The following is a 27,860-nucleotide window of genomic DNA, read 5'->3' as shown; positions in this document are numbered from 1 at the left end:
TGTGAATTGGTTTTGTTACTTACAATACTTCTGTCCATAAAACAAAGTTTTTAGTAATAGGAAATCTAAACAATAAAGATCTGCCTTCTCTGCAGTCGGTTCATGGTTCAATTTAGCATTGTTTCACTCACTCCATTTCATTTAGCCCACGCTGGTGAAAGTGAATCTACGGAAAATAGACTTACCACTTCCACGCCCTATTTTTATTCTGTCCCCACCTGGTCTGCTCTGTGTCTGCTCTGATGCCCCCTGAACCTTGTACCACTTGTACCTGCACACATGTGTGCTGATACAACTTACTACCCCAGCAGAAAACCAATGCAGCAGAAAGAAGAGAGGCCAGCTCAGTCTCCTAGATCAGTATGCTGAATTAGCTCAGTAGAAGGTCTGGGAGCATGAAAGGTCCTTGCTCCCATGCTCCTTCAACAGACCAACCAGTGACCAGCTTGGGTTACCATTCTGCTCAAGTTCCAGATCTGCATTTGTGGGAGAAGCCAGGCATAATGCAAATCTTGAAGCCTAGCCTTAAATCTGCTGGAAGACAATGAACAAGAAACACAAAGCATTGATAATTGTAAACATTTTGGCTTGCCAGAGCCAAGAGATTGAAAGTCTACATTACAGCCCAAGAAAATGGGTGCAAGACAGACCTAACTTGCTGGAAACTGGAAGTAGTAGTCTTGTGTACTCTACATAGTGAAGAAAAAAAAAAACCAAAAAACGATTTGATGGTAGAAAGAGCTAACATGAGCTAAGTAATAGGGGTAAGAGAGTAGCCAGGGTGGCTGTAACACATGGTAGCACGGTAAAAGCACCCCAGAGACAACACACAACCAGTCTGGTTGCCAGCAGAAGGTAAAACTCCTGTTTCTGTGCATTTCTCACTGCTCTTACCCATGCCAGCCAGCCTAAGCTAGCAGAAGCATGTCAGCACATACGTCAGTCTCTCTTTCCCCTTGTAAACCTACCAAAAACAGGTTAGTGCTGCAGCAGCAGGAAAATGCAAATCCTACACTAAAGGAGGACCCTTGGCATGTGCTACAACAAAAGATCATGCCTGAAATCACTGTGTCTGTTTACAAAGACAGCAACAGAAAACACCGACTGTAATATCACTAATCTTTACAAAGGTAAAGCACAGTACATAGCCTCCAGCCCTGCGTAGGGTGTGGGGAACAGGACAGGTGTCCACCCTGCAAAAGATTAGATTTCGTGCAAAAAGGGATCAGAACTTTAGGTGACAGCTATTTAAGCACACAAAACCATTTTCTTCTAAATGATGCAACTGACATCATTGACTTGCACTTTATATGTAGTATACGTAAGTGTATAAATAAGTTTAAAATAAAAATAATTAAGACTGTGGGCAGGGACAGACCACCAATGCCCACAGAGAAGGAACAGATATCATCCATACAAGTGAGTGTAAAAAGTCCAGACACGGGAATAATAAAATTTGGAGACAAACAAAACTTGCAGTTGAAGTTAAAAGGTTGCCAAGTTTGCCAGTCTCGGGACTCTGAGTCATCGATCTGTTACAATGGTGCCTCAGAGAATCAGTGAGGGAATTTCTGCCTTGAAAACTTATAAGTATCCCAGCAAAATATTTTTAGAATAAACCCCACCCTTGTATTAAAGAGACTGTATGATACTCCTCATGGCTTACCGGCCCCTATTAGTAAATGCTGAAACGGAAAATAAATCCCATAAAGCAAAAATATAAGCCATTAAAATACCTATGTACTTTGAAGAGATTCTCTTATAAAAAAAAATGTCCGTCTATGAAGTAAAAATGGTGACTGTGCACAAATATATATCAATATATTACCCAACAGCCATACAGTCACCCTCATAAACTTTAAAGTTTTTTTTTTTTTTTTTAAAATTTAAAAAGTGAGACTGCAAAACTGCAAGGAATAGGAACAATATCCTCAATTTAAGTTGTTGCAACAGTATTTTACCTAGCCGTCACCTTAATTTTCAGATACAATTTTAGAGGGGTGCTGCTGTTTGCATAATAAAACTATTTAAGATGTAATTGTTATTTTAATTACAATGCTTTGCCAGGAGTGTAACTCCACTGCTTTCAGTGATATAATTCTCAAGATGCATTAAGTGTATATGAAGTCATGCTCACAGCACGGGAGGATCAGCACCACTGGAAAGGATAAAAGAAGACATTGTAACACAGTCAAACACTTAATGTCTATCATGGAAAATACACAGTAACAACCAATATAATACACGTTTCTACTGTTTCAAACAACAGATCACTTTAACAGATCCACTTGTACCTGCACACCCTGAAGCTGGTAATAGCCCACACTAGTGAATTAAACCAGCAGTAAAGAATAGACAACGCTCTCTCACACATGCGTATTGTTAAACCCTTTCAGTTTCCAAACTAGGGCAGCTGTATCCAAACTGCCCATGGAGAACGGCAGCTAAATCCTCCCTTGTGCTGCCGGATTGTCTGGGTGAGCATCAGCTGTCCTGGGAAAACCCGCTCCACGCTGCGCTCCGGCGAGTTAACGGTACGGGGAACCGCGTTCCCGTGACCAGGAACATTTTTTTGTCATTGTTTAGCTCCCCAGCACTGACACAGGGGTTTGGTTATCTGTGTGTTTCACACTATGGCTCTTGCTATGTACAAAGGCATATTTTCAGAATCATAACTGTGATTGCGTGTAAATAGTTTTTCATAAACATATGGCTGTCAAGCTGAAGAAATGGCTGCGGCTTGCCATGTACTTGGTGCCAAAAGTTGAGCCAAAGACATGGTTCTGTAGCCCAGAGGCAATGAGATGTGGTGATACAGATGGCAGATCAGAGACAACGCTGTTGTGTGAGACCACTTCCCAAGTGCTTTAAAGCAAATTTCTCTGCCAGCCTCTCCCCTACCACTCTCTCCAAATCTCCCTGCTGCTGCCTCTTCATCTCAAGACTTTCCCAGTCCTAGTAATCAGAAAATAAAAACAAACTCAAAAGCATAGCAGAACTCACTAACGGCTAAGACTAAGATCTTTGAATATCTGAAGAGGAACTCTCAACTCCGTATTTTTAATAACCTTCTACAAAATTATTTATTTTAAATCAGTAATTCTTTGACTGTCTTTTTCATCTTGTACTTTCAATCAGAAAGCAACACTGAACTGAGCCAAAAGCCCCAGTATCAAGCACACCCAAATTTGTTGCCCTCTCTGATCAGATGGAATCATCTGCCAGTTCATGGTCTAATGTTTAATACCAACATTAACTGGAGGGAAAAAGACTGCTCAAGAGTGAGTAAGTGGCCTCTCTTAAAAAACAATTACATAAAAACCAGCAGAAAGTCTGATCAATGGCTTTAGTACAAAGGCTACATTTAGATTTGCCATAGAACCAGCAACAGCAGAAGACTTTAAACCTTGCTTAAAGGTTAAAAACAGCTGTTGCAGCAATTTTACAAAATGCAGACTCAGGAGTTGTCAGGAGTTCAACTCTCCACTGTTACTTTTCAAAGTCCACATTTTAGACATCACACTGAAGGTCATACAACCACTGTTCAAACCAAAGCAATATCCAAAAGAGTAGCAATGACTATTTAATTATGTCAGACAGTAACAGACCACTCAGTTTTGAACAACCCAGACATGTGATCATTTACTTTAAACCCTGTTGCATGGCTGAATAATCCAGATGGGCACATGATCCGGGAAATTCTGGGCAACTGAAACTCACGCAGCAGTGCATGACTGATGAAAAGCAGCTTTGCTACCTTCCTTGGAACCACTTATATTTTCTTATGTTATTGGCACCTTGTATTTTAACCAAAATCTCAAAACAATGCACTCCACAATTAAGAACCTTTGTCAGGCATGCCATTAGTTTTTCCAGTGTTAGGCTAAAATTTGGAATAGAGTGACATAAAAAGAAATTTCTTGATGGTATAACTGTGAATCTAATTCTCCATGTCTGATCTCAATACACATTTCTAAAGCTATAGTCACTGTTGAGTCAAGAAGCATCCCTAACGGTGTCTCGAGAAATGCAGACAGCTTAGGTTGCCAGGAGTGTGATATTGTCAGAGAGAGTATTTGGGAGAGAAATTTGCCTGAGAACTACCTGAGAACCAAGCTTTCCTCAACAGATATAAAAATCTGAATTCTCTTGAGTGAGAATCCTTCCACAAACATCCAACTAGGTACCGGACAGGGTACTGCTTCACTCTCCATACAGAATTTTCTGTTGCTTTTTGCTTTTATGGGGGTTGGAGTCCAGATTACAGCCTCCTGCACCTTCCCCTACAGAAGCAAACTCTATTAATGACAGCGGCCTTTCACCTCTCTTGCATGCAATTTCAGAAAGTCAGCAAAAACTGAGCTGGGGGAGGGAGAAGTCTAAAGAGAAGTCTACATCCAAAAGCAGTGCATTATCACAATTAGTGATAATGAACATTGCCACATCTCACTTCTTGGTGCACAACTCCCAAACTGCAACCTGCAACCCTCTGTTACAAAGCATGGGACATGCAGGTACTCCAGCTTAAAAGAGAATTCAAACCAGCCTGCATAGAGCAGGGCAAGTGAGTAAACTAGCCAACACAAATGCTGAAAGAAACACGTGACTTGCGTGATGTCCTTTACCAGCACTTAGACTCCTAACTTGAGGTGATGTAAAGGTACTCAGGTCAGATCATGAATCACAAAATCTCCTAGAGGCAACTAGGTTCCTTTTTAAAAGATGAGAGTGAGGTTTTTACTCTGAAAAGCTGGTAAAAATACAAGGTAACAGCAGTACCTTTTTTTTTTTTACCAGAATCCTATAGAATAGGAAGTGTTCAAGAGTTAGAACCAGGTGCTGCTGAGAAGGTTTCATGTACAGATTCACTGGGAGAGGGAAAAAAAACGATCTGACACACTTAGGCCCCCAGATCTCCATTCTTCAAAGCAGTCCCCTAACAGCCCGATGTCCAGCTGTGAATGCCTTGTTCTGGGAAACGAGAGATGTGGATTAGAAAAATCTTTAGGCTGAGAAAAGTACCTACTGCTATAAAATGGGGAGAGGAACAGTTTCTCTTCCTCCTCTGACAGGTTTGTAAACTAAAGCGCACCTGGCTGCTTGTTTGTTTTTGCAGAGCTGAGTTATTTTGAAGCATTTCCCATGCTGCTTGGATATAGAAATATTTAGGAATCCTGTTAGGCGTCTTTTTTTTTTTTTTTCCTCAAATAACACATTAGCCCTTTTGGGGGCTCCTATACCTAAACAAACTCAGATTTTTCTTTTCCAGGAGCAATGCCCACCACAACAGCTGCTATGTTGGCTTAGGAGAAAAGACAGGAAATTAACTACCTTCCAATTAGTAAAGGATGACCTATTCTACTTTTAAATTAATACACATTGGCTAAGCAAGAGCAGAAGGGCAAACTCAGCTACTACTCATATTTTAATTGCTCTGGCAAAGAAAAGAACACAATGCATTCTCCTGGGATGTCAATCACTGCAGTACAATTAGTTCAAATGAGATGCACTAATAGATTTTTAGGGGAAGAAAGCATTTTTGTGTGATGGCAAAAGAGCACATATCAGACCTACTGGGGTCATTAAGCAATGGTATTTCTCTGTTTGCACTGCGTTTGCTACCACAGTTTGAAAGAAGCAGCACAGCTGATGACCACGAAAAGTATGATGCAACATACTTATACCAAATGTTAACAAGCCACTTGCCAAGTTTTCCTTCCCAAAAGCAGCTTCTACCAGTAATATCTATTTAAATCACAGGACAAAAAAAAATGTCTGCACTATAATTTTTCCTGCTGCAATCATAAAAACCAACTGAACACTGGAGAAGGCAAATCATGGCAACACTACAAGACACTTTTTTTTTTTTTTCCTTATAAAAGTATGTCCCGTTTGTAGCCTAGCAACAAAAGCAGCAGTCTGTGTTAAATGGACAGAGCCTGCTGCTGGGGCTCTCTCCTCAAAACAGCAGCCATCTTTGGCGTGTAACTTGACGAGAGATTTCATCATTCTGCACTAAAGCTACCTCCAGATGTTAGAGGTGGCCGCAGCCAGCTCAGCAGTGTCGGCTTTTGATTTGCCACCTCTTCTCCCATCGCATGAGGTATATTGCAGAGACACACTGCACGTTCACCTTGTCTCTTCATTAAGAAAAATACAGCTTATTTGCTAAAAAGGGTTAGTGCAAGCTCTTGTTTTATTTCAGTCCTGATTGCTGCGAGCTTGTCTCTGCTGCTTATTTTTTTAACGCCCCATCCCCCCCCTAAACTGAAGCAGCATTATCTGGCTCTATCCAGGCATATTCATGGCCGTCTTCTGTAGTTTTTCACTATTTCATATATCTTTTTCTGACAGGATTCATACAGGTGATTTTTTTAATTGCACATTGGTACAAAGTCAATTTTCACCCCACCCAGCCCCCCTGCTCTCCTAATACCTATCATAATCACAATAAATTATTTATAATTCAATAAATTAAAAAAAAAAGAATAAATACTCAGAATTAAAATCCCTGCCTCTGGCTACCAGGTATCTGACCTCCAAGTTACTTGGTGTGTTCCTCCCCTGGAAAGGACGATCCCTCAGCAGGGAGGCTTCTTTCCCACAGGCCTGGGATCCGTGCCGCTGCCACGCGCCACCCTGTGACACACAGCCCACGCTCAGGGGACGACCCGTGGTCGGGGGAGATTTTTGGGAGCGGGTAGGGAAGCAGGGAGCTGCGATGTGTGCAGAGAGGAGGTGGGAGGGGAAGGCTGTGGCACGTCCTCGGGAGAGGGGTGACCCACTGGGACACCGGCTCTGCTCCCACAGAGGGGACGGGGGGACACACGGGGCTGGGACCCTGTGGTGGGGACAGGGGTGACACATGGGACCTTATGGAGGGGATGGGGGGACACACGGGGGGACACACGGGGCTGGGACTCTGCAGAGGGGACAGGGTGACACATGGGGCTGGGACCTTGTGGAGGGGACAAGGCTGACAAGCAGATCAGGGCGTCTGCAGGAGTAACAGAGATGACAGATGGGGCTGGGCCTGCGGGGGAAGGACAGGGGTGACACGCAAGGCTGGGCCCCTGCGGAGGGGACTGGGGTGGCAGATGGGATTGGGCCCCTGCAGAAGGGACGGCGGTGACAGGCGGAGCTGGGCCCCTGCGGAGGGCACCTCTGTGACACAGGGGTGACACCGGCGCTGGCTGCTCCGCCCGCGGCCCAGCCCCATGGGGACCCCGAGCCGCGGGGACGCCCCTGCCCGGCCCCGGCCCCGTTACTCACCGCGGCCGCCGCACGCTGCCGGCTCCGCGCCGTCCCGGCCCCGCTGCCCGGAAGAGACCCGCTCCGCGCGGCGGGCGAGGGGCCGAGGGAGGCGGTCGGGCCGCCCCGCGCCGCTTCGCTCCGCCCCGGCGGGGCAGGGCCGGGCAGGGCCGGGCTGCAGGCGCGGAGCCGGGGATCGGGGCGTGCAGTGGGGGCCGGGAGGTGGCCGCCTTCTCGATCTCCCCTTCTCCTCCGCCCCCTCTCCCGGCCTCTCCCCTGAAGTCTCGAAAGCGCCCGGGATGATCCGGCGGCCGCCGGAGCTCGGGCTGCCGGTGCCGGCGGCTCCTCCCGCGCCTCCGGGAGCGGCGGTGCCTCCGCTGAGGCCCCGCTGGTGCCGGCGGCTGCCGGGGCTGCGGGGAGGGCTCGGGCCGCGGCAGTGCTCCCGCACCCGGGAAAGGAGAGCTGGCGGGAGGGCTACCGGGCCGCCGCCACGGCAGGGTGGCGATCCTCGGGCTGGGGACAGCGGGTCCGGAGCAGAGGAGCCGGTGGCCCAGAGGCAGCCTGAGCAGCACAGACAGGTTTCTCCCTGCTTTCACATTTTCGTCACTCTCCGTTTAATACGTATGGCAGAAAACAACCAGCAGTGGAGAAATGTTCCTAGGAAATCACCGTGAAAGAAGTCTTAGGAAAATAATGAGGTCTGATGAGCACTTTCTTGTGTGTAGTGCCTTAAAATGTCACATAAACAGGCGTTCTTGATTTTGTTGGAAGGCTGAGGGTCGATTTCAGAGCATTTGTTTCCTTTTAGTAATTATGGTCAAGCCACATGGTATCTTTATAGCATCCAATAGCTTCTCTGTTTGAGATTAGACATGCAATCATTTGAGATTTAATAAAAGTAATAAGGATACTCACACTGTTCCTGTTCTTTCTCGAGCAGCCCAGCTTCCTGATTAACGTGGTGATATATGAACAAACTACTTTCCTAATGCACATGTCCAGAATCGGCACATTAATGTTTAAGACTGGTAGAGTTATAAGTCAGCAACACATGAATTGATCTTATCCCATAAGTGATGCTAAGTGTTCTGGGAATGGGAGAAAATGTGTTCAGATAGAGCTGTACCACATCCCATCTACATCCTGCAAACGGTGGTAGCTCACCTCTTTTGTGGACCAGAATAACATGCCAACACACAGAGCCTGATTGCAGCTACCATCTGTAACCCAGCCCAGCTCCTTTAAGATCTTCCGTTAAAATTCCCTTCCTAACAACGCTGCTCTCTCCTCAGGTCTCATCCCCGAAGGGCTGGAAGCTGTGAATGCAGAGTAATCTTACTCTTTAACACTTTGGCCTCCCTGTCACTGCTCATTGCAGGATGTTAAATGGGAATTTTGTATCAAAAAGCCAGAACTGTCCCTAGACATTAAATATTTGTGGAGATACACTTACTGCTGAAATCTTTGCTGTTAAAACTGAACTTCTATGAAAAGCTGCATCTTCTTTTTTTTTTTTTTTTTCATAAAAATATAACTGTATAGGCTGGAGTTTGTTTTCAGCTTTTAGCTAGCCTAGTCAGTTTATGATTTTCAATGACAAGTTAAGATTTAACTTTCATTCTGACACAGGGACATCAAATCTCAGATGTCCACCTGTGTCAGAATGGACAGATGTCACGGTTCCCCTGTGCTCCACAACCTAGGTCTTATGGATATATATAATAATTGCAAGTGCAAATATACCAGGTGAGATTCCATCATGGAAGAGTAAAAACTGGTACTGATACACTTGCACTGCATTTTTCTGGCACAACAAAATTATTTCACAATTTATGTACTTTACTGCTGGTGTCTTTAGCTCTTTTTAACCTTGTCAGGCAATCCTCAGTGTCTATGACCACTGACAGATCCAACACTGACACTTGTTGCTAAAAACATTGCAATGACTGAGCAGGAAAGACATCTCATTCAGAAAAAGGATGTTGTTCGTAGAGACAAATTAGTTGCTGGTGGGTCTACTGATACCGTGGTATATGGTTTACATTTTGAGTGCTGATGTCTTCTGCTTGTAATAATTTTCTTATATGCCAAAGATAAAACCACACATGCTCTTTTCCGCACATTACAATAGAAACTTGGCTTGCAGAGTCCGTAATGTGAAATATATTAATGCCTAAATTCTTTCTCTGAGTTGCTACCTAGCATGGACACGTTAATTCCTCAAGTTAATAATTTGCTCTATACTCTGTGCAGATGGCTTTGCACAGCTACCTAACTTCTCTTTCACCAAACTAGTAATTTCTGCCATTGCTAGGAAAAAAATTTGATTTTTTTTTGCCATGAAAAGTCTTGAGGTGGCTCTGACCAACCAATAACAATTGCTCATGTGCCACAAAACTGGAAGGCAAATGGGTGAATATGGGTGTTCACAAGGAATATCTAACCTCTGGCTACATGTGTTTCTTCATCTGCTGTAATTTTCACTCGGAAAGGTTTTCGGGTGCATTAAAAAATGCAGAATCCAGGTGGATGTGCCAGCTTCCAGATCCAGATCCAGCTCTTTGCCTTGGAGGATCAAGAGGGACAGACTCCAGAACGTGGTTTTTGAGCATATTGATCTGCAGCTGAATAATGCAGATTTGTTCTTCAAAAGTGCTGATCCCCCCAAAAGACTCCTTCTCAGACAGTCCATGTGATTGATCCATATAACGTAACTTCATCAGTCATTAATTTGTAGGCTCAAGCGTGTGTTTTCTTACAAGTTCATGCAGAGTGCAGCATCTTGCTGGTAAATGACAGTGCAGGTACTAATGGCACATACAGAAAGCGTGTGCCTAGAGACCACAACTGGATTCACTAAACAAGCCCTACCTCAGCTCCTCCTGAAACATTCCTTTCAGTTGCTGTATTTTCCAAGGGACAAATTTAACCACATGCATGTTTTCACCTGCAAGAATTCCTGGGCCATTACAGAGCAAAATCTTCCCTACGTTCACCAGAAAAGGAGGATTTCTGCTCCTCTGCAATTACTGCCTCATCTTAGAAATACCCTTTATTGTATTTGCTTTCCTCAAGCTTTCCTGTATTCCTAACATTTCCATTGGACATTAATGCTTTTAATGCTTTTTACCATTTCAAACTGGCACTGGGAACCAGCTGAGGAAAACAAAGAGCTGCTGCACGTTGCTTTTATGAACATCAATATCCAGCAAGTGGCACTGCAGGACCAGATTTTCCGCAACCCCGGCTTACTAACAGTGCAGTTGAAGAGGGCAAAGGCAAGCGTGGGATATGTCAAGACTTCTCTGCTGCACAAAAATAAGCAGTTGTAGAGCAAGTGGGAAATGACGTGTGGTGACGGCCCTGAAGGTGCAGTGCAAGGAACTGGGGTGCATTCAGCTGCTGGCTCTGGAAGATGGTGTTAGGAACTGGCCTTGGCACCAAGCTGGCTGTTATCAGGGGTTTGCCAGAAGAAATCAGGAACATTTCTGGGAACTATTCATTAGTACTCACTTAATGGGAGGTGCTTGTGAAGGTTTTGTGCTGGGTTTTGCTATCAGGAGCAGAACACTGGGTGAAGTGAACCATCTATAGACTGCATTTCCTATGATCTACTGACTTACTGTACATTAATTTTATGTAGAAAATCAAACCCCCAGACTAGAAGGGACGTCAGTATGATCTGAGGAGCGCCTGTAAGTTCAAAGACTGTTTCTGTGCTAGGGATTTCTGCGAGTCTGTGTCAGTACATCAAAAACTACCACCCTGTTTTCCCAGTTTCAGTTGATAATGAATAAATGATTATCTAGGGAAATCTGGTCAAACAGGCACGTAACACTACACTCTCTGGCAATATAAATTGTAACAAAACCCTTATATAAGCTGATAGAGGATTACTTACAAAATCAGTTAAAGATTTTGGCTCTGTCTGCAATATTTGAACCCAATTTTAGGTTACTCATGCTATACCATGCCAAGCTAAACTGATGCATACCCAATTTTCCTATTTATCTAGATGAAAACATGCAGAGTTATAGCAGATAAGACTGGAAGAGAATGAACATGAAAAGCCAATCTGCAGTTAGAAGGGACATAAAGCTACGTTTAAAGGGATAAACCAGCCTTTCAAGGGGATTAGGAAACCATTTCCTCTATGATGTGGCTGTTGTATAAATGTCTCTTGTGGGATTGCTCGTGCCCTGAAGCATCTGTGCCAGGTGCTGTTGGCAACAAGACTTTCGACTAGGCAGACTGATCTGGGGTGGCAATATGCAGCTAGGGATGTAGTAGTACGGGGGCAAGAGGAGGTGTAGCACCGTTCCGAATGGCACAGGGAACAGCCACAGGATCTCACACTGCTTCAACCAGGCCTGACAATTTTTTTTTTGTCATCCTCTGGGGACCAGATATCACCTCCTGAGTCTTTCCAAAGGCTTTTGAAAATAGCAATTAAAAATACGCACTCTCAAATGTTTATTCCTGCAGCAACATAGGATGGCACTTGACAACCCCTGACAGCTGGCAGAAGATGACACGCACAAGAGCATAACAACATGGGAAGGCATGCAGCAACGTGAGCAAACAGGTGAGAACCACACGTAACAGCACAGCATATGACAAAACAAGACACCACAGGACAACTCGGAATAGCACACAACATGCCACCACATGAGGTAACATGCAACAGCACAAACAGCTTGGAACAACACTGGACACCATGCCACAGCATGATAGATACACCTGGAAAGCTGACAGAAATGCCTAGAGAACAGTGAGAGGTTCATAGCAGCAGGAAATTCCTAGAAAGTTATGGAAAATATCTAGAAAACCATGGGAAATTCCTAGAAAGCTACCGGGAACTCTGAAAAATTATGGGAAATTCTTAGAAAGCCAAATGGAATTCCTAGAAAGCTGTGAGGGGATTCCAGGAAAGAAGAATCTGAATTCCAAGAAATTTGGCTACAAATTCCTAGAAAGCTGGAGGAAATTTCCTATAAAGTAAGAAGGAATTGCTAGAAAGCCATGGAGGAATCCTAGAAAGAAATACATAATTCCTAGAAAGCTGTGGGAAATTTCTAAAGAGGAAAAGGGAAATCCTGGAAAGCAGAAGGGAATTCCTATAAATACTGCACAATTACTGGAAAGCATCAGGGAAATTTCTAGAAGAGAAATTTCTAGAAAAGCATTAGGGATTTCTTGAAAGCAGCTGAAAATTCCTAAAAAGCAAATGTAAATTCCTAGAAAAGTAAAAGAAACACTTGGAAAGCAATGGGAAGGCTTCCTAGAAAGCAATACGAAATTCCCTGAATGCTGGGTGGAAATGCCTAGAAATCTAGAGGGGACATTTCCCAGACATCACTAGGAAAATCTTGAAAAGGCATGTGAAATTCCTAAAAAGACATATAAAAATGCAAGAAAGCAATCGAAAAATCCTGGTCAAGTTGTACATCCTGTAGTTCCTAAAGACCTGGGGGAAGTTCTTGGAAAGTAGTGGTGAGAAAAGCACAGGAGAAAATCAAACAGTGTAAAGAGTGGGGAAAAAAGTGAAACCCGAAAGTAGATCGGATCAGCCAATAGCCTTCCCTAAATGTAACTTGTGTCTAGAAGACATTGGTAATTTGAACTTCTGCTAAATGCAGAGGACCAGCTCACTCTGCCTGTGTGAGCCCTCATGTGCACCAAACCCAGCAGGGAAGGGAGCAGGGGGAACTTGCTGACTTGGAAGGCCTCTGACCTTGAGAGATATTTTGACAAATGGGTGATGAAACTCAGGAAAAATTTCCAGCCTGGGAAAGTACTGCCTGTCAGAGACTGTCACAGCAACAACTTCGCCACACAGGGCAGGGAAAAGCCAAGGGCATGGAGGCAGGCTGCAAAGAGGGAGATGTTCCTTATGTTGCTGGGATGAAACAGTCCTGCCTGACGTGGTGGGACAGGCACAGAAAAATGGATCCAGAGGAGCTAGGATGAAAATGGATTTAGGATTATACCATAGTTTGGAGTAATACAGTCAGATCACTGGTTTTTTTTTTTTTTTTCAAAAATTTAAATGCAAGTTATGGCAGGAGGAGTGAAGCAGCTAAAGTTTAGACCTTGGTTTGCATTCTTGTTTGGAATGTAATTCTAGTGATTTATTTAACTTGGTGGAACATTTCTGACTGCCATCAAGCCTAGACGGTGTGATTTGGTAAGGACTTTGACAACCAGCACCTTGCCTCCAAGAAGAGTTTAATGCCAGAACCTGAAGGTGAGAAGGTCGCTACAGCTGCAACATCACAACGGCATCAGGGCTGTCTGGGGAGCTGCAGAGGGGAAAATGCTGCCAGAGACAGCGAAGCTCCAGGACTGGGGCATTTGGAGTGCTCTGGTCATTGCTGGACTACTGGTTAACCTCTACCCTAGCTGGACCTGCTGTGCTCCTGCGTGGGCACCCTGGCTGGGCGTCCCTGGCAGAGCTGCCTGCTCCTGCGGCTCCCTGTGCCGCAGGTGTGAAATGCTTGTGTCAGCTTTCACTACAAGCAAGAAGTGATGCTCTGTGCAGTATCAGCTTCTATTAATTTGGTAAGTATTAGTTTAATTATCTGTAAATCAAGGATGTGTAGCCTGCTGATGGAAGGGCTTTGGAGCCTGACCATACAGGATGTGCAATGTTGTGGACTTAAAAATAATCAACTGTGGTGCAAACTATTGCTCACTGGCTCTCCTAGGCTTTAGTGACAACGGGGTCCAGTAGGTACCAAGCACACTCTTCTTCATCACATGTCCTGCACTAGAAAACCACAAAAATCTGCTGGTAGATGTTAAACAGTTCTTCTCCATCCGTCAGTCAGGGGCTGGGCTGGAATATGGGGAAGGATCCATTTTGTGCCGGCACGCAGCTCAGGAGTAAATCTGTAACACCAGCTTAGGAGGGGAGAGTGCCACCTACCAAGCCATCTGCTAAGAAAATGGTATTAACTGCAGTCTCATCCTCTGTTGCTAGAAATCACTCATCTGTGAAGAGTTTTGCTGCTAATATATCTATTTGTATTCTTTTCATCCATCCACTCAGAATTAATTATTTCTCAGATTATTTCATTCTAATGAATCATTCTGTATCACTGGCTTTATTTCATTTCTCAGATACTAATTAATATGTCAAAGCCATCTTTAACATTTAAAGTGCTGTCATTTTTTCTATGACTTTTATTTTGATTCATATATTCAACTTCAACTTTTCTGAGGGCCTAAAATGTCTGTCCAGTGTGGAATGAAAGAAAAAATGCAAGCTATACAGTATTTAAAAAAATACATATTCAAATAAAGCATAAATTGGGAGGCAATGGCCCAGGCTGTATTTCTGTGTTGACATACTCGTTTATGTGCTATTACATATAGCAGGTCCTCAGCAATCAGCTGTGTAGGGTTTTTATATGCATGGATTAAAACACAGAATTCAGCAGTACGTTGAGTGTCTACATTTGTTGGTGAAACATCAGAAACTTTGGGATGTTTTGTATTTGTTGGTTTAGTTTAGGTTTTAAAGAAGGGGTCTTGCTGGCTTGCCGTGTATTTCCTGGCACGGTTCTGCCGTGCTGCAGGGATGAAGCAGTCGGAGGAAGGATTTCTGTTTCCTTAGAGCTCTCCTCTCCTCTCAGCTATAATTTATTCTCATCATCCTCTGCAGTTCGGTTCTCTACCCACTCTGGAGGGAAGTGTTGGCAGGGCAGTAATCCCCCTCCTACCCTGTATCTGCAGCAGATGGAAATCCCAGAAAGAGAAGGGGGAAAATTTTAGGCTTCCCTGCTTCAGCGATTTCCAGGGTGATCTAAGACCCAGTAACGGCCTTTGGTTTGGTGGGACGGGTCAAGCTGTGAAAGCAAGAGTCACTCCAAGTGCTCATTGTGGAAAACTTTCCTTTCTCTGGACCTGTGGGAGTGAGCGGGTGGAACTGGAAAAACCCCACAAAAAGTCACTGCATAAGCTGTGCTGATGAAATAACACAGTTACTGGCAGCATCGTACCAAGCTTAAATTTCCCACGGCTCCTGCGTGGCAGGAGGCTGGGGATGGTTTAGCTGACAGCTTCTGCTCGGATCCCTGGCTGCAGGTTCGGTATTTCTCTTTCTTCCCTGTCTTCCGCTTCCCTCCCAAAAAAGCTATTTTGCTGTGATATCCAAGGGGTTACAGCTGAAACCAACCAGCTTCGCTCTGGGTTTGCACTGCAAGTGTAGAGAGGGATTACTGGTGAGCGAAGGAAAGGAGAACAGAGCCTGAACAGGCTCTGAGTGGGATGGGGGACGGAGCGGAACATGGCTTCTTTCCCTTTATTAAAAACAGATGACAGTTTTCCACTGCTCCTAAAGCTTCTGCGAGCAGAGCCCTGCAGACGTGAGGCTGCTTTTTGAGAGTCTACTGCCTGATCTGCAGAGCAGAAACCGTTTCTGCAGGCTTCCTCCAGTGTGGCCTCGGGATGGAGGTGGGCTCTCCCGGCTGGGACCAGGGCTGGGCTGACAGCTGACGCCAATGTACCAGGAGAGGAGATGCCAGAGGAGCGTGGTCTTTCTGTTTGAGGTTTTTTCATTTTCTTTTTCCCTGTCAGGGTTCAGACTTAGGCGCATACCTCACCAGTGACCTGATACCCAGGGATGCTTTGTGTACTGGTTGCCACTGGAAAGAGTGCCTAGAAATGTGCTTTTTGAGATCAGTCCTACTGAATCCCCCAGACTAAGGGCCAGCTGCAGACGGACATGCCTATAATCTACACTCAGAAACCCCCACCCCCATGCTCGATACTGAATATTTAGGCCTCTTGTAATTGGTGTTTGGGGACTAGAAATAATTTTTCTCACTGATCCTTTCTCCCTGCCAGTGGATCTTTATCATTCAAGAATGACCTTGAGATCCTTGGAGGTGGGGATCTTTTTTAGCATCAAAGTAATAATTTTTCTGCTGCTACTCTTTGGTCTGTGCCTTTGTACTCTCTACTGTGTTTTTCCCTGTGGAATGCGCTACATGATAATACCAATTTAACCGTTGTACTTCACTGATCTTCATGAGTTTATAGCAGTTGTTTGATTTCCAGGAACCCTTGATTTTTCCAAGAAGGTTAAATTGAGGCTAAAGTTATGTTGGCTTATTAGTATAACGAGTTATTTAGAAACCTGACAGCTCTTTTAGACATTATTTTTGCTAACATGGCTCAGCTGATTTAATGTTTAATAACTCCCATGCATGCACACTCAAAAAGTCACCCTGGGAGTGAAGTGAGTACAATTTGTATCCACGTACTGTAATATTATTTTGTAAATTGAGCTGCCTTTCTCCAGTTCTAGTATGTGTGCTAGTTTGTAGATTAAAGCATGTTTATCTCCAAATGCAAGACCTGGACTTTGTTCAACTCTGATTTGGTATTCCAGTAGCTAATTACTGTTTGGATGAAGATAATTTGGATCAAGGTGCTACTCAATATTTATATTTTTAAATCTTCATAGGGACCAAATAGGACTTTCTCCAATCAGAGTCTCCTGGGAGGAGCAGGTGCCTCGCAGGGTGGTAATAAAGACACAAAAGCTTTACTTTGCTGGGCATTGCTTTGATTTCACATCAGTCAGTAGTGATTAAAAAGCATTAAATAAAATTAAGCAGCTGTTTTATGTGGGTACCCAGGGAAAATTAAACAAGTTCTGTGCCTGTTTCTGAATCTCCAGGAACACCTGCACCATTGTCCTGTTGCTGGCAGTTTTAGGCAAGTCCTGACCTGGACGAGAGCTGATCCTTCTCACGCTGGCTGGAGGCAGGTTAGCCAGAGAGTAGCAAAAGGAAAATTCACCCCATACTTTGCATAACTGGCTCCCAGAGTCGTGTCAATCGACTGCCTAATCTCACTGCCAAATTTACCTAAATAATGATAGGGGTTTGATGGATTTCACTTACGTTCCTCACCTGGGTATGACTATTAAGTCATGAAAGCTGTAAAAGCTTACAGATTAGCTGAAGTGACAAACGAATACAGCAGGGTGCCCTGCATGAAATGCTGGTGTTTGAAACCCCCGTAGCTGTTGAAGAGGCTTTGTTCCACCAGCACGCTCTCAGCTGAGCCAGACCTTGTGTTCGGCCCTGACCTGATTGCACAAACTTGGAGATGGGAGAGGAGAGAGGCTCTGACTTCTGAACGAGATACCACATTGCCAAATGAATAAAGACCGTGAGATTCTTACAGGCTGCTGTGAGTAGCAAGGTAAAAGGTATTTTTAAAACGTCAGGTTCAAAAGAAAGTTTTAAAGCCTCACCCATATAAGCAGCATTAGGGTCTTGCAAGGGTGAATTCAGCCTATTCCCAAGGAAAGGCTACTCCTTAGCAAAAATGAACTGAAAAGAAGGGTTTGCTTGATGAGCTGATAAGCAGATGATTGAAAGCAGACTGCTATCTTCTCTGCAATGTGTACCTCAGCATCAGTCTCCAGCATGCCTCAAAGACTGTGCTGTTTATGTGCTCTGGAGTTGTGATTTCTCCTGGAGTAATTCAGGATGGCTGTGGTAGAAAGCCATTCTGGAGGAAGTTGTTGAAGTTGTTGCAAATAAAATCAAATATGCTCGGTGACTTCTTATGCAGGCGATGTTCCCCTCAGCCCAGGGTTTCTACTGAAAGGCAGGAGCATGCTACAATTTTCAGAAGACAAATATCGTGCGGTAAACCTCACCTGTGTTGTGCTTTAAGAAAGGCAGGAAAAAAGAGAAAAAAAAATATCTTGAAAATAGAAAAAGAAAACTCACAATGAGTTTCATTAGAGATCTGTATTACCAAACAACACAGAATTCATTTTCTCGTCTATTTTCACCCTCCTCTGGGGATGAATGATGATTAAAGGACAGGATAATGAGAAGCAGTTAAAAAAAAATCAAAAGAGGGGAAAGGAAAACAAGTGTTTTAGTTAGCTAGTCAAGGTTAGTATAGCACTGTACGTGCTTTAACTGACACGGTGAAAAATTGTAGATGGCACAAAAGCAACTTCACTAATGCTGAACGCTACAAAATTTATCTTGACAACTTGGTGAGTGTATTTGTTCTTCTAGGAGGTTTTAAATCTCCCCATGATGTATTTTATCTTAATTTTCTGATTTGTTTTGAGTAAGATCCCTACACACAGGTAGCAACTTGCAAATCAGACTGTTCATCTTTTGCTGCCTATTGTGGGTAAGGTAAGAAAGGAAAAACCCTTTGAAGGAAAGAAGAGGTTTGCGATGTGACCATGCTGTTTTTGGTTCTTACTACCGAACTTGAAGGATTTTTGCAAAGAAAACACGGTTTGAGGGGAGTGACAGATCTCTGCGCGGCAGGACGGCAGCTCGTTGCGCTGGGTTTTCCCTGCAAACACACAAAACTCGGCGTCTGCCATCAGGGGTGCCCGCTCCGAGGCCCCGAAGTCGTTCCTCTGCTATCCCCTCGCCTGATCTCGCCCAAGTTAGTCCGGATGGGGCCCCTCGGGCACCCACACACCCCCGGGAACCCGGGTTTGGGTTGCTCCCGCCATCCGCCGGGATAACGATGCCCTGCGCCTGTGTCACCGACCCAGGGCTGGAATCTCTGGTCGGGGGGGGGAGGATGGGACACGGAGACCCCGGACACAGCCCATCCCCGAGTGCTGTCCCCCCGGCGCTGGCGGGGTCTGCCGACCGCCGCCCAGGAGAGGGAGCCCGGCAGCCGCGGCTGGGCCCGGCGCGGGGGGGCGGCGCGGAGCGGAGCGGAGGAGCCGGGAGGAGCCGGGCGCTGCCCCGGCTGCAGCCCCGCCCCGCCCAGCACCGCGCTCACCGCCCCTTCCCGGGCGGGGGTCCCGGCTGACCCCCTCGTTCGCCCCCCCCTTCCCGAGCGTGCCCTTGGGGTAGCGGGGAAGGCGCGGTGCCGGCCCGCAGCATCGCCCAGCCCCAAGTTGCGTGCCGGTACTTACTTTTCGCAGCGATTAATTGAACTCGAGGGCATCACACAGCGGGGCAAAGTAATTCCGTTTGAGCCAAACTCCAGGACAGCGGCTGCAGGAGCCCCGCTCTGCCTTTCGCCGGGACGTTATTCCCTAGGAAAAACCGGGAAGAGGCTGCCCAGAAGAAGCTGCGCCCGACCGGAGATGCTAGAAGAGGCGAAGGGGGATTGTTTTTTGCCCTCTGTGTGCCTCCATGCCTGTCTTTCCCGTCTCTTTATCCTTTAGGAAGGAGACGCCCGGCAGACAGACCTTTCCTGGAGGGGAGATGCTGCCGAGCCCTGCCCCGGGCAGAAGCAAGGCTTTGCCGCCGGGACCCCCCGGTACCGGAGATGCGCGGCCCGGGGCAGGCTGCGGGAGAGCCTGAGGAGCTGCCTGCGCTTTTCTGAGCGGGGGAAAAAAAAGAAAACAGGAAAAAAAAAGAAAAAAAGGCATGGTAAAAGCTGGACCCGATCCCTGGAGCGCAACCCCGCTGAGGAGGAGGTGGGATTATTCCGGGGTGGTTATGGAGAGCTACAACCTGGCAGCGGAGCGGTAAAGAGGCTCATCCCCACTGGAAGAGGAACCCGCTGCGGGAGATCACTCAGGTCCTTCTCCTCCTCTCACCCTCCTTCCAGTGAAGGACAGGAGAAAGAACTGGTACTCGGCTCTTGCCAGTGTTGGGAATACTGTGCCTTTGGCCTGGGATGGTTTGCCCCTGTGTGCCGCTTCGACAGGATGTACAAAGCGTGACTGGGACTGATACGGCCAACAAAGTTTGCAGCGTGATGAGCAAGGGTCGTGGGATGGAGGCGGCTGGGCACAGGCCGGCAGCATCCCTCTTGCGTGATCCTGACGGCGCAGACCTGCTGCTCCCTTGAGAACAAACTCCTGATGGTCAAACTCAGCCGGCTGCTGTTTTTCCTTCTCCCCTGCCAATTTGCACTTTCAGGGAAAAAAACCACACACATGCCTGATGCAATGCAGTGTTTCTGTGTTGGTTTTGTATATAAGGTTTGCTATGCAATTCTGAAACTAAAAGAGGAGAGACGGCCCTGCATCCCAGAGCAAACAGAGAATCAGAGGTGAAAGGTAGGAGCCAGCATTTCTCGTTTAAATAAAACTGAATAACCTGAGCTACTTCTTACTGAAAACCTTTAAAACACACCTACTGTATGTTTATTTGCTGTGTCTCAGAAGTGTAAAACAGTTTGAAACAAAGTGAAGATTTGCTTTCTGACGCTGCCCAGAAACAGAGAACTGATGTATTTTGTAACAGGAGTGTACCGAGGAGGAAGGATGGAGTGTTTCAGCAGTGAGACGTTTAGGAAACTAGAGAAAAAGCACCTTGTATAGTATGCTTCAGTAAATATGAAGGGCTAGTGCAACGGACGCTGGAAACACTCGATCAGTAGCCTATTTAAGTGGGAATATATGCAAGCATGGAAAAGTGATTGCTTTCCAGTCTGTGGTGTGTATTTGCAGAGGACAGCAGCAGAACATTTGCAGGTGAGCTGTCTCAGTTAGGCTACTTCATGCTGGGGTGGTGCAGTGTGTTTCTGAAGGGATTGCTTAAAAACCCTGTCTGTAGGGTGGACTCTGTGTGTGCATTTTCAGTTCCTGCTCCTAGAGCTTTCAGAGTTGTTCAGGATGGTTTAAAGTGGGTGAAATCCATCCGGGGGCGAAGGGACCGTAAGAAAGGACCTTCGATCTGTTTGTTGATGAGTAATTAATGGACGTCTGATGTCTCTGATCTCTGCAAGGAAAGGAGCTGACGTCGTCATGAAAATCATGATATGATTTTCCCTCAGGAGAAACTATGACTTGGAACGACACCACTATGGACGGGGAAGGGTTGCTGGTGGAAAGGGACTCTTCCTTTCGGATCCTGACAGGCTGCTTCCTCTCACTGCTGATCCTCTCCACACTGCTGGGAAACACGCTGGTCTGTGCAGCTGTCATTAGGTTTCGCCACCTCAGGTCCAAGGTGACCAACTTCTTTGTCATCTCCTTGGCTGTGTCAGATCTCTTAGTGGCAGTTTTGGTCATGCCTTGGAAAGCCGTGGCTGAGATTGCTGGTTTCTGGCCTTTTGGTTCATTTTGCAACATCTGGGTGGCCTTTGATATTATGTGCTCAACAGCCTCCATCTTAAATCTGTGTGTCATTAGTGTGGACAGATACTGGGCCATCTCCAGCCCATTTAGGTATGAGAGGAAAATGACCCCCAAGGCAGCCTTCATCATGATCAGCGTGGCGTGGACTTTGTCTGTGTTGATTTCCTTCATCCCTGTGCAGCTGAACTGGCACAAGGCTACAACCACAAGCTTTTTGGACCTAAATGCCAGCTTACAAGGTATAAGCATGGACAACTGTGATTCTAGCCTAAACAGGATGTATGCCATCTCCTCTTCTCTAATTAGCTTCTATATACCTGTGGCCATCATGATAGTAACTTACACGAGGATATACCGGATTGCTCAGAAGCAAATACGACGCATCTCAGCTTTGGAGAGAGCAGCAGTGCATGCCAAGAACTGCCAAAACACGAGTGGCAACAGGAGCAGCATGGACTGCCAGCAACCAGAAAGCAACTTCAAAATGTCCTTCAAGAGGGAGACAAAGGTTTTAAAGACTTTGTCGGTGATCATGGGGGTGTTTGTGTGCTGCTGGTTGCCATTCTTCGTATTGAACTGCATGATTCCCTTCTGCGAGCCTACCCAGCCGTCCAAGGGAGCAGAAGCTTTCTGCATTAATTCCACCACCTTTGATGTTTTTGTTTGGTTTGGATGGGCTAATTCTTCCCTCAACCCCATCATTTATGCCTTCAATGCTGATTTCCGCAAGGCATTTTCGACCCTGCTGGGATGCTACAGGCTCTGCCCTATGTCCAGCAACGCTATAGAGACTGTTAGTATTAACAATAACGGAGCAGTTGTTTTTTCGAGCCAACATGAGCCCAAAGGGTCCAGCCCCAAAGAGTCTAATCTGGTTTATCTGATTCCACATGCAATTATGTGTCCGGAAGAAGAACCTCTCAAAAAGGAAGAAGAAGGTGAACTATCTAAGACCTTGGAGAAAATGTCTCCAGCACTGTCGGGTATCTTGGATTATGAAGCTGACGTTTCTTTGGAAAAAATCAATCCCATTACGCAAAATGGGCAGCATAAAACCTGAACAGTAAGGTTTACTCAGCAAGATCTAATAGTGTATATTCCAACAATTTAAAAAAAAAAAGAGATGCAAGGTTTTTTGGTAAGAAGCTAAGCTCTAGGGAGAAACACACATTTACACCAAGCCCAGAATTAATTTTCCTGGCCTTCAAAGCAAATTTAACATTTAGAACAATAAACAGGAAAAGATAGAGAAAATTAGTTAAAAAAGGGATATTAAACTGTACTGTTCGTACTGAGGAAAGTATAAAAATTTAGATACGGTGCAGTGACAAAGAAAATATTTCTGCTTCTCTACACAGAGAAACCAATTTATAGCTTAAAATGAGGCAAAAGATAAATGTTAAGTATTTAAAGATTAATGTTTACTAGAAGTTAAAAGATTGCTGTGTCTTGTGATAGTGGGTGTTAACAGGTCCTAATTTCAGACTGAGGGATTGTAAAGGTAGGTAGATGCCTTCTTAAAATTATTTCTGACAAATAATTGAGCCTTATAACGAGAATGGTTATTTTTAAAGCTTTGGGACGTAATATGTTGATACTGGTTTTATTTATTTATTGTTTTAAATTGATATTTTTCATATGTTATAACAGATCTAGCTTTATTTATGTTATTTAAGATGTCTAAATAATGGGATATTTTTGGAGTGTCATAACTGCATTTTGACCAGTCAACCAGTCAGCACTTTATTACAAGCTCTGATAGTCTGGAGAGACAGTGAGGGGATGGAACGAATGTTGAGAAGCTCAGCAAGAACTGAAGGAATCAACAAAACCGATGCTGTGTAGAGTTTGTTTGCCTGTGGGCTTTTTTTTTTTTTAAAGTGGGATTTCTTTCAAAAGATAGGACCAGCGTTGACTGAGTTGTGAATTCTCTTCCCTTATAGAAATAAAAGAAATTGCTGCTATTTATTTTTAAAAAGTTTCATGTTACAAAGACTTCGCTAGAATGTCAAGTTTGTGGATCTGTAAATACCTTAAATATGACTACAACCTTAAGAAGAATCCAATTTGAGAAGAAAAGCTTCTTAGGTAACGATTCTTAATATATAATGTTTTCTATTTATGTAAGATAAACAGCTTTCTCAGACTTTTCTTATTTCAAGTCTTGGATATCTTTTCTGAACAAACACAATTGGTTATAAGGTAGTAAACATGCCAAACCTCATTACCCTCTGTATTATTGCAGTACCGCCAGGATCATGCTGTCTGTCTGCTGCTGTATCACGGTCCGAATTAAAAAGTGCTTTACTTGGGAAACCAGGAGGACATTACATTTTAGTAATTTCTGTGTCAATAGTCCATTCAATAAGGAATAGTGCCTCATCACCGTTTGGGATTAAAACATTTCTAAATACGGATGGAACTGCAGCTCCCACCTGAAAAACCTCCTGTGAGCTCCAGAAAAGCTGCCAATGTTTAATTAAAAAAAACTTCTACTTTTCCATTGTCCTTCCCTGCTGCTTTCCCTTTGTAATGCCAAAAGCAATCAGTGAACGTTAGCAACAGAACGTTGGGTGTTAGTATTCAGCAGCATTCAAAGGAGGCTATTTGTTTTCTAAATGGGAGAAAATACCCTTCGAAGCAACTTTTTCGTAACATATATCAAAAAAATGTGTTGTCAGGAAAAGAGAACTGAGAGGGGAAAAAAAAAAAAGTCTAATGAACTATATACATCCTGCATCAGGTCTGTGTATTTATGTATTGTGAATGTTTTCATAATTTTATTGCCTGTATGCTGCTTTCATACATATAATAAAATTATTTTGTGAACAGAAGGTCAAATAAAACTATCTACATTGCATTTATTAAATACATGCTGGTTGTATCGATTGTGTCAAAGGCAAGGACGGTTCCTCTTTTTCCATTTCTCCTTATTTGGGATCGCACCCATGAGGCAGATGGGAATTTTTATTAGAAGCAGGAGAAAGTCCTCTCTACTGAGACCTCTGAGCCATTGCTCTAAACTGGGATTTGAAAGGAGTAAGCACAGTTTGGAAACAGCCACATTCTGCTATAATGTGACTGGTTAAAAAGTGTAAAGCTTGACCTACTGGTGACTCTTATTTCAATTATTTTTTTTTGTCTTGGTGTGATAGTGAACTTGGTTTATAGCATGCTTTTATTGTTGCTTTTTTTCCTTCTTTTTTTTTTTTTTTTTTTTTTTTTTTTTTTCCTCCCTAGGCTGTGCAGTACTTTTAAAGGCCTGATACAGCCCCGCTGCTGGTGTCTGTTTTTTTGGAACAAACCAAATAATTTCAGAAGTGAGGCGATGGTGGGTGCAACTGAGGTACAGTGGTGTCCCTCTGTTCCTGGCAGCCCTCTACTTTGTTTTTGCCTCTGCCAGCAGATTCATTTTGAAATGGAGAGAGAGATAAACGTGGTCACTTCTGCCTCAAGCATTACCAGTGTGACCCAGTTAGCAGCTGGGATGTGAGTGGGTGCCTGAGCTGCGGGGATGTCCAGCTCCCCCTCTTTTAGTGCCAGGCTCCCTCGGTCAGGGGATGCCGCAGTCTGAGGCGGGCAGGGAGTCGTGTCTGCCTCCAGGCTTTCTCAGCTCCTTGGGTAAAGTTTCCTTGCATGGTGCTGATGCTCAATTTTTTTTTTTTTGTACCTTTGAGGAATTATTTTACTTCTTAAAAAGTACACTAGTCAAAGATGATGTTCTGTGGTGGCTTAGTCAAATACATCTGCCTTCAAGGGCTTTTATTCTCAAAACTCTCAGCAGTCTGATATAATAGCAAAATACAAAGTATGATTTAAGGAGATCATGTAAAGCAAGATGCTGTTTTTGTACTAGTTTATATGGGGATGATTTGTATCCTGAAACACATGGTTGCTCTAGTGTGACCGGGAGCTGTCCCAGCACCTCCCTCCTTGCAGATGGACCTGAATTTCAGAGGGGCTCTGCGGAGGTCGAGGGAGAAGCTAGCTAGCTGCTGCTGGTGCACCTGCTAAAGGCAGGGGAGACACTTTGGTGAACTTACTTTGTTTTATCTCTAAAACTAATTTTTCCTTTTGCCTCCTTTCCCTTACATACATTTTAGAACACCACGAACTCACCTTGATCCTCATTTATCAATGTACCCCATTTACCCCTTTGTTTTCCAGCCTTCCCAGTGCCGGTTTCTCTACCTGTCCTCTCTCCCTTTCCTCCCACGGTTGTCACCCTCTTTGGCTTCATTGGCCCTAATAATCCTTTGCTTGGGAGAAAGTCCAAATTAAACTGGCCCCTCCAGTACAGCCAGAAGTCCACTTCCCACAGCCTGCACCAAAAAACACCCCTCTTACCTGTTGCAGAGCCTGGAGACCGGTGTCAGGGGTGACTAGAAGGGACTGCAGCACATACCTGCTAGCTGCTGCTCTATTTATGTGCTGAAATAATTGCTCAGAAGCTGTTTTACCTGTTCTGCGCCTGCTCCCCAGCTGCTGGAAACCAGTGGCCCGCTGAAGCTACTGGTCACATCAAAGTCAGGGAGCACCCCAGGGGCTGGAGACGCGCCAGACCCGGGCCAATAGCAGGGAGTTAACTGGTGAGGTTTGGTCGCAGTACCCTGCGAGGAGTTCCTGCCGCTCCCTGCGAGCAGCCACCTCTCTGCTATTCTGGAGGGTGAGAGCAGGGGTTGATTTGCAATAACGTCATGTTTGAGGTAACAGCCACTTTGCTGAAACACTTCCCTGGGAATGTTTTTCTCACCGTGTGTTGCAATAGAGAGGCAGAGGTGCCAGGACACCGGGACATCACTGCTGCCACCAGGACAGCCACCTTGTCAGCCCTGTGGGGCATCATGTGCTTTTCTGAGCCCCTTTCCCCCCAACAAGCAGTGTTTTCTGCTGTGGAGCAAGCCTTGCTGTGTGCCTTTTCGATGGGCCCGCCAATAACCCATGTAAACTTTTTTTTTTTGGCATTGGTTCCCTGTGACTGATGGTATTTTTCTGTTTGTGGATGGAAGAGGTTAATAATTCACCTGATGGCCTTGATGAAGGAGCTCTTTGCAACGAATGAACCATAATCACTAGATTAAATCTGAATATATTGCTCCATTCCCTTGGCAAGCATTTGATGCTGATTTGGGTTTCTAACTTAGCAAAGTGTACAAAAGATAGAGGATGAAAGTGGAAATGCCTTTGCTGGTGCACAGTTTTAATAACACAGTCCTGGATTTCTTCAAATCGATAGTTTTCAGAAGCACCCAAATCTGATTGAAATCTCAAAAATCTGCTTTGATTAGTATCTTGAGAGCGATGTTGCATGGTGATGCTCCTTCCCCAGCCCGGCTCTCTAAGTCAGGGATGCACTTGTGAACGTCAGCCTTCCCGGACGGATCTGCAGAGCCCTGTGCTGCTGCCCTCCGCAGCCACGCACAGCTCTTTCAAAAGTGCCTCCGGAAACATGGTTCTGCAAATGCAGTTTTAAGGCTGAATGTGTGAATTTGGTATATGATGGCTACTTTCGTGTTGGTTGTCTTTGCAGTCATGGTCCGAATGAAGTGGCACTTTTCTACCGTGCCTGTTTTTATTCTTTTTCTAGGAAAAAGCTCTGGGCAATGATACAGGGGGAGGCTGCTGGCCAATTGCATTTCTATTTGGGCTGCATTTCCCCTTTGGTCCCGCCAGGCTGTTCCTCCCCCTTTCCAGGAGGGATGTTCCTATCGGTTCTTTGGTGAAGGAGTTTTCCCAGAGCCCGTGTGGGCAGCGGTGACGGCTGGTGCTGGCAGGGCAATGGCGCAGAGCCTGCTGCCGGTGACGTGGAGCAGCTACCACAGACCCGGACTCCAGGTTAAGCACCGAAATAATGTGATGGGCATCAGTGCCATACCTTTGCTTTCTATCCCTCTGGATGGGGTTGGTTTCACCCAGGAAGGCAACGTGGGGATCAAAGAGATTCCCTGGGTTCATCGTTGCCCCATGGGCCTGGTGGGACGGATGATTTGGTGTAGAAGAGGCCTAAAAGAGTGAGCGGCAGGAGGGGCTCCAGGGTTGGCTGCAGGGCAGCAGCACTGGGGACGGTGGCACTGGGGAAACCCTGTGCCCAACTCCCTCGCCATGATCCTGGGCAGCCAGAGGAGACGGATGGAGGAAGAGCTCAGGTCCAGCCCTGCCCTGGCCAGGCCCAAGGATCAAACCGCCTCCTGGTCCCCCATCGCCGCTGGGCACAGCCTGCACTGCCCCGACGCCGGCGGGGCTCGGTCTGGCTCGGAGCTGCTCAGCAGAGGAGCAAGTCTGGCTTCGAACTGAGATTTGACTCGAAAAGAAACAAAATTCGTAATTATGTCTGCAGCTGGGGATTTGTACAGCTGACTTACACTTCGCTTTGCTCCAAACAACTCATTTGTTTTCCTGGGATCTCCTGTACTTGTTATGTCAGTGACTCCCCTGTAAATCAGCTGGATTTCTTCCTATTCAAATAGCTCCCACCCAGCAGTTCTGTTTGTGGGATATTTCAAATAACAACAGAAAAAAAATTGAAGTGTTTGTTGAATATATAATTCAAGCATGTTTTTAC

The 27,860-nt window shown here is 45.2% G+C and overlaps 2 protein-coding genes across 6 annotated transcripts in view; one reads left to right on the top strand and one right to left on the bottom strand.

Moving 5' to 3' along the window:
• Nucleotides 1–19,439, bottom strand: part of SFXN1 (sideroflexin 1) — a 40,125-nt gene extending 20,686 nt beyond the window's left edge. For 2 of the 5 annotated variants that reach the window (XR_015260094.1, XM_086758722.1), the window contains exons 1-2: nt 7,273–7,370; nt 6,538–6,639 (exon numbers count right to left, since the gene is read on the bottom strand). The gene's annotated coding sequence lies outside the window, so the exon portion shown is untranslated. Of the gene's footprint in view, nt 1–6,525; nt 6,640–7,272; nt 7,371–19,177 lie in introns of those variants that run through there. The other 3 variants (XM_086758723.1, XM_086758724.1, XM_086758725.1) reach the window with 3 other exon arrangements.
• Nucleotides 19,440–20,972: 1,533 nt separating this feature from the next.
• Nucleotides 20,973–24,161, top strand: DRD1 (dopamine receptor D1). The gene has a single exon (XM_010116098.2). The coding sequence runs from the start codon at nt 21,003–21,005 to the stop codon at nt 22,356–22,358; it is 1,356 nt and encodes a 451-aa protein (XP_010114400.1). The 5' UTR covers nt 20,973–21,002; the 3' UTR covers nt 22,359–24,161.
• The last annotated feature ends 3,699 nt before the right edge of the window (nt 24,162–27,860 follow it).

The sequence above is a fragment of the Chlamydotis macqueenii genome, chromosome 14 (assembly GCF_036417535.1).
Source record: "Chlamydotis macqueenii isolate bChlMac1 chromosome 14, bChlMac1.mat, whole genome shotgun sequence".
Classification (NCBI taxonomy): Eukaryota; Metazoa; Chordata; class Aves; order Otidiformes; family Otididae; genus Chlamydotis; species Chlamydotis macqueenii.
Note: the sequence above shows the minus strand (reverse complement) of the source record. Positions and strands in the feature narration are given on the sequence as shown.

Bases quoted from the DNA above. Each gene is read 5' to 3' on its own strand.
- DRD1 (XM_010116098.2), top strand. From the start codon at position 21,003: ATGACTTGGAACGACACCACTATGGACGGGGAAGGGTTGCTGGTGGAA.